Source organism: Atta colombica, unplaced genomic scaffold (assembly GCF_001594045.1).
Source record: "Atta colombica isolate Treedump-2 unplaced genomic scaffold, Acol1.0 scaffold96, whole genome shotgun sequence".
NCBI classification, from domain to species: domain Eukaryota; kingdom Metazoa; phylum Arthropoda; class Insecta; order Hymenoptera; family Formicidae; genus Atta; species Atta colombica.
The window spans coordinates 787,748-799,163 of NW_017259590.1; the positions used below are offsets into that span (position 1 = coordinate 787,748).

The following is an 11,416-nucleotide window of genomic DNA, read 5'->3' on the forward strand; positions in this document are numbered from 1 at the left end:
ATATATAATATATATGTGTGTGTGTGTGTATACATGTATATATAAAATATTATTACAGTGAACAACAAAATATTCTATTTCACAAAAGTGAATTACTTGATTTTTTTGTCAAATTAAACAATATGTTATTATGGTAATGTTACATTCAACACTAATTATTTTTACTTTATGAACATGTACCTAAAATTCCAAAATTTTGAATTCGATGGAGATAATGAAACATGTGTTCTCGAATGAGTATTTCCACGAAAATTGCCCAACCAAACATCATACCCGTGATTGGCCAATATGAAAGCTATAAAAAAATATTATTTACAATAAATTTCTTATACATGTGTATAAATACAAGTATTAAATAATAATTAAAATGCTCTAAAAATTACATACGTAGTTAAGAGTTATATTAAAAAAAATATATTTTGGAACTTGATAATTGTCAAATAGAAATCTAATCTTTTAGAAAGGGAAATATTTCTTAGGTGTTGAATATGTCATACCAAGTCCTTTATCCTTGCCAAGAATAAGAAAATCGGCGCTGCTAGTCAAAAGAGAATGTTGCAGTAGCACGGGTGCACCATTTTGACGTGGAATACGATGAACTGTTAAAAGATAACCATCCTCCGTTTGTACTATGTGAGTTTCCACGGGATAACCTGCTTTTCTTATCATCTGTAACTGAAAAAATAAAAGCACGTGAAAAAAAATGTTATTGCTATTACTTTTGAAGAAAAATCAATAATGATATACAGAAGGAGCATTTTTAATCAAAAATTGAACCAAATTTGTACAACATGAGGGAAATAAGATATCGGTAATTTAACGTAATTAATTGGTCATTCTTATTGGTCAACTAATCTGAAGTCCTATCATCGTAAAGTGACGTAACACATAACATCATATTAACTAACGTCGAAAATATGTCATTATTTTCGTATGATTAACGACGTAAATAAATGATGTTATTAATTGTTCACTAATAACGTTACCAGTACGTCGTCGAGTAATCATTTATTCAATGTCAATAAGTATGTTGTAAATAAATGACATTAAATGTAAAAATTGATTGTCATTATTATATCTTAAATAGATCATGTCAGTAATTCAAACTGGTTAACTGTCGGCGTCAAAATGACTACAGTTTACAACTGGGATATGTATACATATATATATATGTATGTGAATGTATATGTATATTTTCCTAAATCGCTGGGAGATTTGACCATTTTTACATAATATTAAACATTATATGTGTACTGAAAATTTCTGATTGAAATCGGAAACAGAATTTTGTGGTTAAATTTATTGGAATTCTAAGATAACTGGAATTCTGGTTGATACAATATTTTTGGTAGAATCTAGTAAAATTCTTATTTTTATCAGAATAATTGTTGGTGCATTTTCCATCAAGAGGCAATGATGTAACAATGATCATCACATCTTTTTTTAACATTGGCAAACAACAAAGCTATTATAATTCATTGTGTTAGGCTAGCATTACATTTGTCATACGATAAAGATTTTAAGTTTATTGATTGCTATAAGATAGAGATCCCGATTTCGTTTTCTTGCAGCCAATCAATAGGCTTGAAATGTTTTGTCAGCCTCAGGCCGACAAATTTTTCTTATTTGTTGATTGTTATAGGATAGAGAGTTCCGAGGATTTCTCTGTTCTGCACATGTTTATCATAAAACAAAAATGCACAAATGAACTATGTCATCTGTGTCTGTTGTGTTAGAAAGCATCCTATAACAATCATATACTTACTATGAGATTGCCTTGAAGAGAAATGTACCTAGTGTTTGATTGTTCTTTGTCCGTTTGCATTTTTTTAAATACATTCTGCGGAACATCAAGTATCTCAGCTATTATATAGTCGAGGAAGCCACAAAAGAATAAAAGATGCACGAACACTTGCATTACAGAATTAGACGTATGGTTCAATATCGATGAAAAAATGTTTTGGACAGGATATCAAAGAATTGTACTAAAAATAGAAAACAAAATAGCATAATTAACTGAGCTCTTCTTTAATTTTTTCTTTATGAAATACTAAATTGTATTAGGTGTACAACTTTGCTTCCGCCGTTTTTTTTTCCGAAATTCGAGGCTTTATTGTAAAAAACTGGTTATACATTTATGATTCAAAGTATTGTCCATCGCTGGCCATTACTTTCTCCCATCTTTCGGGTAGCGTACGAATCCCGCGTCGAAAAAACTGGTCACCTTTTGAGGCTATCCACGAATCGATCTAATTTTTTACTTCATCATAAGACCGGAAGTGCTGGTCAGCCAGGCCGTGTGCCATTGATCGAAACAAGTGATAGTCAGAGGGAGCAACGTCTGGAGAATACGGCGGGGTAGAGACTTCCCATTTCAACGTTTCCAAGTATGTCTTGACCACTTTCGCAACATGGGGTCGAGAAAATCACTTTATCGTGTCTCTCGTTGTATTGCGGCCGTTTGTCTTTCAATGCTCGGCTCAAACGCATCAATTGCGTTCGATACCGATCGCCTGTGATTGTTTCAGTCGGGTTTAACAGTTCATAATACACTACGCCGAGCTGGTCCCACCAAATACAGAGCATGACCTTGGAGCCGTGAATATTCGGTTTGGTCGTCGACGTGGAAGCATAGCCGGGAACTCCCCATGATTTTCGGCGCTTGAGATTATCGTAATGAACCCATTTTTCGTCCCCAGTTACAATGCGATGCAGAAATCCCTTCCGTCTTTGCCTTTCAAGCAGTTGTTCATAAGCAAACAAACGCCGTTCAACATTTCTCGGCTTCAATTCGTGCGGCACCCAATTTCCTTGCTTCTGAATCATTCCCATGGTTTTTGAGGCGTTTTGAAATGGCTTGTTGAGTCACTCCCAATGATCGTGCCAATTCTTCTTGATTTTGACACGAGTCTTGCTCAAGTAATGCCTCCAATTCTGCATCTTCGAAAACCTTCTCTCTTCCATCGCTATGCCGGTCTTCGACGTCAAAATCACCGTTCTTGAAGCGTTGAAACCACTCACGACACTATAAACTTTCACTAATAGCGGCCTCACCATAAGTATTTGAGAGCATTCGATGAGCCTCAGCTGCAGATTTCTTCATATTGAAGCAAAAAATTAAAATCTCCCGCAAATGACGAGAATTTGGCTCGTAAACTGACATTTTCAATCGAGAATAACTTTATGATGCAGGCACAAATCGACTAATGTTTCTATTGGGGTTATGTTGACAGATGCTCAAGTTTATTGTATGATCTATTTCGACCACCACTTACCGCTAAAGCCATCTATAGGAAAACGGAAGCAAAGTTGTACACCTAATAATATGGAGAATCGTGCATTGATGATTTTTCATTTTTTTACGCAAAAAAAGAAACGTTAATCATATTATGTTATTAGCTACATGGTGATAAAAAAATTATAAAAGATACGCGATTATGTTGTGCATATACAGGGTGTTCCATTATTTTAATTGTTTCAAGCAAATCTATCAAGCAACTATCTTGAAAAATAAGTTATGAAAAAAAAAATGTTTCAAGTAAAAGTTGTATGGTTTAAAGGAGGACAAATAATGACAAAATCAATTTTTAAAAAATCAATGGTAAATGTTCAGAAGTGGAGCTTCCCTAATAACCGGGGGTTTTTTCAGTGAACAAAACTAATTACAAAAAGACATGTATACCATGTTTTAAGAGAAGACTTGTAGTTTTTATGGGAAAAAATGCTTTTAAAAACGAATAAGGTAGTTTTATTTTTTACTGAAATGTTGATTGTCAAGTTTTTTTAATCTTTCATTACATTACCATCTATATTAATCATGAGATCGAAGTAAAACGTTCGCAAAAGTTAAAAGCAATGCATGGACACTCCACTTTCTCCCCCATTAAGGACCGATTTTCCACACAAAGCGAGGTTCCACTCCATCAACTTTTTCTTAAATAGGCGGGGAGATGGAATACACTAAATTGAGTATTTGTGTGTGTGTGTGTGTGTGTGTGTGTGTGTGTGTGTGTGTGTGTGTGTGTGTGTGTGTGTGTATAAATGCACTTATACTTTTATTTATCTACACAAACTATTCCAAAAGACTATAAGCAAAATTATTTTCATAATCGTAGATTTATTAAAAAGAATTATTAAAAAGAATTTCCCACGAATGTCCCATTCATCTCTTATCTTTATAAATTTCGATGATTGAATTTAGGTAACAATATGTTGCCTTGTATAAATTCAGTAAATAACAGATTATATAACAGATTATAAAGGCTTTTCCCTTGAAAAAATATTATGAGTTATAATACATTATCTTATTGCTGGGCGGTTTTGCACTGAAGAGCTCACATTTAATGTTAGACAAATGAAAATTTATTATTATAAAATCTGAATAATATATGAACATTCAATGAAGTTTGTAACACTGAATACAAAAGTATTGAATACAAATCTTCTTTTGTGTTTAACAGACACATTAAGTACAGTGTTTTCGCTAAGATCGCACAAATGACTGAATCAATTCCACTTTGCCTGATCATTATATCATCGATGAGAAGGTAAGAGAGACTGGAAATAAAAGTAACATTTTATGGAAATTTATTAGCTTGCATTACAAGATTCAATATGTTCAAACATACTCCTGTTATAGCTCGTTATTTCAACGAATATGTTGGAAGAAGTTACCCAGACAACAAAATGTATCTAAAATCGGATCAAAACATTTTTTGCATCTAAAAGACGATTTAAAGATGTCTTATGTCACAATTTAAGATGTGTGATTTTGTTTGGGTACAGACTACTTTTTATGCTCACGCGCTTTAAGAGAGAATTCTGGCCTAGAAACTTGATTTTTAGACTACTTTTACGAATTTTTTTTGAAAAATTCATAAGATCTCTTCAAATCAGAGTTGTTCCTTACATATTAATACATATTTCAAGTATCTTTTAGAATTTTTTTTATTGTAATTTTCAAAGAAATAAGCCTTATATTATATATTTAATATAAACGGTCTTATTTCCAATTTTATTCCTTACATAACAGTTTATGTAAGATCTTGAAAAAAAGACGCTACACGGTAACGATACGACTGTTCTGCTCGTCTGAAACGAAAAAATCAAAGAGATTCTTAAAGCATATGAGCACTATATATGCGCTAAAAATGAGAAATCGTAGTCACCGCCTAGCGCCTTATTTCATTGTGTAGCACCTTTTTTCATGATCTTACATAACTGTTATATAAGGATTATTTCTTGGAAAATTACAATAAAAAATTCTAAAAGATACTTGAAATATGTACTAATATGTAGGAACAACTCCGATGAATAAACATTACAAATTTTTTAGAAAAATTTCTTAAAAATAGTTTAAAAATCGAACTTCCAGAACAGAATTCCCTCTTAAGCACTGATGAGCATCGTTTACACTCAGTTTTCCCGTTGTAAATGCTCAGAGAAAGATAGAGAAGCACTTTTGACATCATAAATGCTACTCACAAGCATTCGTCCATCGAGACAGCGTAATAAAAGCGTGAGCATTTACAGACGTTTATGGCTAAAAATAAACGCAATGAATGCTCTCGTATTAAATATATACATGTAAAAGTTGTGTGCAAATATAAATGATGGTATGTTTGAACTTTGGTTATATGTAGAATCCTAGAAAAGATCGGATGCGATGTTGTGTTAAGTCATCTCCGTCATTTTTTTTTTCAGTGAAATGCTCATAAGCTAATATTTTACAAGAGGAAGGTTAAGCTGCTAGGAAAAGAAAAAAATATTTGTTTCCTAAATAAAATATTATTGATATTTTTCTATTGTTGTTACATCATCTCTAGTTTCCTTCATCAATTTCAGAGAAACTATTCAAAGTATTACTTGGTGTAGTATACAAGTATTTATTAATAATATTAATATATCTGAATCATTTAATAAATCAAAATTTTCAATAATATTAATAATAAATTTTCAATAAATTTGAGTCAATTTCTAATGTATTAGGTATATTCTTTTTTGTAATATTTGTTGTTTTGAAAGCTTCTTTTACCCGAAAATATTAAAAATTAAGTAAAAAAAAATAGGGAATTCTTTTATTTTTATTAGAATAATGATAAAAGAAAGATTCAAAAACAAGACATGTGTAAAAACATCAGAAAATACTTTACAAGGCTATCAATTAATGCATATAAGTATGTATTACAATAGACTATTATTTTACTTGTATATGATCATTAGAGCAATCAAAATTATGTTGTAAAAATCCCTTTTTAAGCGCCTAAAATATGCTGTGTGAAATTGAAAAAATGCTCTAAAGAAAGGAATATGTACATTTGAAAATTACTTTTTATCGCACAAATTTTTGAAATATTAATTTTTTATTTAAAATAACAAAATAAAATGAATTTGATAAAATTTGTTTGTTTTTTTAATAAAAAATTAATTAGTCTTACAGGACATTAAAATTAAATTAATTACATATGTATTTGCAAATACATATTAAGCAAAAATTGTAATTATTTCAATTAATATTTCGATTACAGTAACTAATAAACACTTGACTTAAGTTTTCGAACAAAAGACTTCGCCTATTTGATGGTAAAATATTTTTATACGTTGAAAAATTTTATTCGACGTCAACAGAAGTTACAAGTGCAAATTTAAATGCTATTTCCTTAATGCTGTAATTGTTTATGTTTTCTATATCGTCATCGAAAGATAAAATCCTCCAATCAAGTATGTTGCTTTTAAAATAGCAAAACCACTATTTTTCGATATGATATTGCTAATTTTCAGAAATATAAAATATGTCATATTCTGACTGAGAGAAACTTATCTTAGGAATATATATTTCATATTTATTATTATATCGGAAAAGAAACTAATCACAAACTTAAATTAAAAAACAATCTGAAATGTACAATAAAAATAGAAAAAATATGCAAATTTGTGTGGGCGAAATATACAAAAATCTTATGTGTGAAATAATGCAAAAATATGCTGTAGTATGTAGGGCTTAAAATGCATAATTTTTTGAAATAAATTTGTATTTAGTTTATTTCTTTATATTAGTTAAATAAATAGAATACTCTATACACATTTTGGTTGCTCTAATAATAATACTTGTATATGATCATAATAAATAGATAAATGTAATTTATTTCTTTCCATGTAATATATCCATGTAGAATATTTTCATTAAAACTTGCGACATGTAAAAATTTTAAAATTAGAAGAAGATCAAAAGACAGTAGTGTCATGGTGCTAAGAGGATGCGTCTAACTATTGTACAATATATCTTGAGATCGATCGTTTATATCTTTACGTGTTTGTAATCATTCATACATGCGCTCAATTCTTCATGTAATATGTTCTGATGCGCATTTTCGCATAATACGAGATAACTATAATTAAATATATTTCAAAAAAACTTCACATACTTAATAATCATGGAATTTTGTATGACTGAACAATACTGACGTAATGTCTTAAATAATAGTATCAAGATTAAAGGTCAATAGTGGAATGATAGTGGAATGATGCGGCAAAATTGTATATATTTCTTATAATAGCACTAGTTGTATTATGCAAAAAGTATAAAGTACATGTTGCACTTACATGAATTACATTTATTATTTTATGTAAAAAATTAAATTAATAAAATCCAAGTTACAAGGCGATATTTTATATGACCTTGAATGAAATTAATAAAATCTTACAAAATTCAATATCAAGGCGACTTTTTATATGACCTTGAAAAATTGTTTTTTCGAAAATTTTTTTTTATTACTAATCCTTTTATAGCTTAATGTAAAAAAACATAATAGAATGCATTAAAACGTACGTATTCCTCGAAAAAATTATTGTACCAAATTTTAAAACCTAAGTACTATCTTTTTTATTAACTCGTATGTATAAAATTCATCATTTGTATGAAATATATCAACAACTGGCGCCAAATTATACCTCATAAAATTTTATGCATTATTTGTCAAAAGATTTGATGTTAACAATTGGCGTCAAGTTAATTCCATAACAAATTAATTAAGTAATATTAAAAATTATAGAATATCATAAAAATACATATTAAATATGTATCATTTATAAGATATTTGATATCAATAACTAATGTCAAGTTAAATTACGTAAAGAATATTCAAATTAAATAAAGAATATAATTCAAGCGATATTATCTTTAATTTTTATACACTGAAGCCTAAGTATATCTTTGTATTTCTATTGAAGGATCTTCCTATTCCAATCCAAATGTCTTTAATTCTTCTTAAAAGCAGTTATATCACAAATTATTTAAAAACATTTTCTCTTTCATCGAAAATAGTAGTTATTTAATTCTCCTTCAAAATATTATTATATCACAACATTGCATTACCTTGTTTAATTCAAATGTTACCACAAAAAATTAAAAAAAATAACAGTATAAAATGAAAAAATGTAATTCAAATACAAAAACTTTTTATATAAAAATACTTTGCAAAATTGTAATGCATCTGCAACGAATCGGCCCAGTGTTTGTACAGCTAATCTTTATTCTTTGCTTATCATAATGAATATGTGCTATTCGCAATTTATTACCTAAATGTATAATAAAAAAAACCGCTTTTTTCAAATCCTTTCGGAAAAAAAAAACAAAAAAATTTCGGTTTTTTTTCTCCGACAATTTGTTTCTTTTTTTTAATTGTTATTTTTGCTTTGTAAACATAATATTTGTGTTGTTGACATAATATTTAACATAATATTCATATTTATACGCATTAAGTGCACTTACGAACATAGTTGTTATCTTATTTTAATTGTAAAAATCTATATTCTTCATCAACATATGCATTTTTTAAATCATTAATTTATTTAAACAAAACAATTTTTTATTACAATAAGCCTCTTTCCTGTAAATGACACGCTATAGCATCTCTCTTCTCTTTCTCTGATATGGTAGTATTTCTTTCATTATAATATAAAAGGATGCTTTTAATGTACTAAACTTCATCAAAAATATACTTGATGGGAGATGCTACCGCGTCTCTTGATAGCATCAAACGACAAATTTCACATGTAATATTATCCGAATATAATATTAGAAATTGGAAAGTTATTTTTTGAAATAACTGATTATCTCGATACTCGTTATCAAGTAAAAAAATAACTTATAATTATCGTACTATTTATTATTTAAAAAATAACGAGAATGGACATTATTTTTTTAATGCTGAAACAAGATCAGTCTAAAAAATTTTGCAATACTTTATGTATTATTACTGAAAGCAATAAACAATAATAACACTAGACCGATATGTACAAACACAATTAAAAGAGATACTTTTTCTGAACTGGAAATTCGTACATATTTTAGAGTTTTATACATACATATATCCAATTTTGCCAATTAAATTTTTAATCTTGAAATATAATCTGGATAAGGTGCGATATTTCACAATAAATTTTATATATGAGATCACTTTTATTAAATTTAAAAATTGGTATTCATAATAAATCTGTTTTATATTAATACCACAATCACTCTGTAATAGGTTTATGACATTCTTAAAATATTATAAACCACAATCACAAAGCCATTTTATAGCATCTTAAAACGTTATAATATCTTTATAGCATCTTTAAACATTTAAAATAATCTTGAGTAGTATGAATTATTAAAGCTAAAAATTGAAGATTGAATGTATAAAAAATTATTGTTGTAAATAGATTCAAAATATGAAAAGGAACAATAAAAGTAACCAAATTGTTATCGTCACCAAAAAAATATAACTGTATTACCTGTATTAACTGTTATAATTAAAAAAAATAGGTAACGTTTCCAGTCCGTTACAAAAAAAGTAACTGTAACTGCGTTATAAGTAACGATCAATTACTTCCAATGTAATTCTGTTGCTGTGTAATTCTAGTTGCTTAATATCTGTGTTATTAGATTTGGTCACTTGGTCGAATTTCCACACTTTTTTTGGTCTAATTTCTGAGACATAAAGGGCTCTATCATAAGGGCACACACCAATGACGTGAGGCATAGTGAAAACCTAAAAAAATATAATTAGAGACTGGTTATTTTAATTCTCAAATATATTAGGAATCACTAATAATGTAAAGGAGTTATAAAAAAAAATATGAAATATAATACGTACTGAAAACTGGATTAGAAAATTCGATTATATTCCGATTTATAGAATAAATCCTTTAATTTGTATTGGGTTGTCCAGAAAGTTCGTGCCGACTAATCTATATAATTTAATAAATGTATACTAAAATTTAAATCTTCTGAGTTTCAATTTTCCTTCAAAATCGGCACGAACTTTCCGGACAATCCAATATATTTTTAGATGTCATTCCATTCATGGCGAATGGAACTACCTGAAATTATCAACATATAATGTAATAAAGACATTCATTGTTGATTTGTAGTGCTATTATTGATAGCATTATATTTTGTACTTAATTTGTTCACAATATTAAAGGAAAGGCTTTTATTATGAGATATCGAGTTCATTTTGGATAAATGCTAGAAGTCTATGGGCAGAATTTAAAAAAATGATAGAACATTTTAAAGGGAATTTAATAAACTTTAAGATAATGTTATATAAAATTTAATTAAAATTTCATTTTATTTGAAAATTAAAGAAATGTAAAAAGTGAATAAATCGTAAAGTCATCTTTTGAACACATCTTTCGTTATACAATCCGTATAAAAAATTAAGCGTAACTTTCAAACTATTTGTTGATAATAAAAGAAATAATTTTTTTTATTAATCTCTGGCCCATTCCATTGACTCTAATCTTACAGATATCGTAATAAGAGATTTAATCTTTTATCTGCTCCGAATTTATTTCATAATAATGATGAATTGGTGAGTATTTGATATACATTTCTAAAAATTTACTGATAATTACATAATAATATAGATAATGGCTGTATATTACATTTTTCAGATGATATCTTTTCGCTCACGGGTACGACCTTGATGTAGTGGAAGGATATACATGAAAAGAAAGTTTTTCTTAAGTATCTAAAAATTTTTGGATCTATCTGAATGGTATATCTAGATAAATTTTTAGATATTGAGTAAATCATTTTTTTCGTGAAAAAATCTACCGATGGGGAACGTACCGTCGCCGTCGATTTAATTGAAGTGAACCGCAATCGGTTCGTCGCGTCGCGCGTTTGCTTCGGGAGTGCTGTTGAAGTTATCGGAATAACTAATAGACTTTTCATAAAATATTCGATGGAAATGTAGTTCGACGCGAAAGACTTTGATAAATAATTATTCCGCGCGCGATTATAGAGTATTATTCGCGAGTGTTTTACGCGAGTATCCTGTGCGAGAGGATGTCAACACAATTCTTAGAGGAGGATGTTTGGGAGAGACTTCGGGCACCGGTGGAATAACTTGCGGTAAATATTTTT

The 11,416-nt window shown here is 28.8% G+C and overlaps 1 protein-coding gene across 1 annotated transcript in view; it reads right to left on the reverse strand.

The window, feature by feature from the left end:
• LOC108693682 (lipase 3-like) overlaps positions 1 to 4,310 on the reverse strand; it is a 7,199-nt gene extending 2,889 nt beyond the window's left edge. The window contains exons 1-4 of the mRNA XM_018202739.1: positions 4,299 to 4,310; positions 1,766 to 1,985; positions 498 to 675; positions 181 to 295 (exon numbers count right to left, since the gene is read on the reverse strand). Of these exons, the coding sequence (XP_018058228.1) occupies positions 181 to 295; positions 498 to 675; positions 1,766 to 1,918 (446 nt within the window). The 5' untranslated portion in view covers positions 1,919 to 1,985; positions 4,299 to 4,310. The remainder of the gene's footprint in view (positions 1 to 180; positions 296 to 497; positions 676 to 1,765; positions 1,986 to 4,298) is intronic.
• Between the last annotated feature and the right edge of the window lie 7,106 nt (positions 4,311 to 11,416).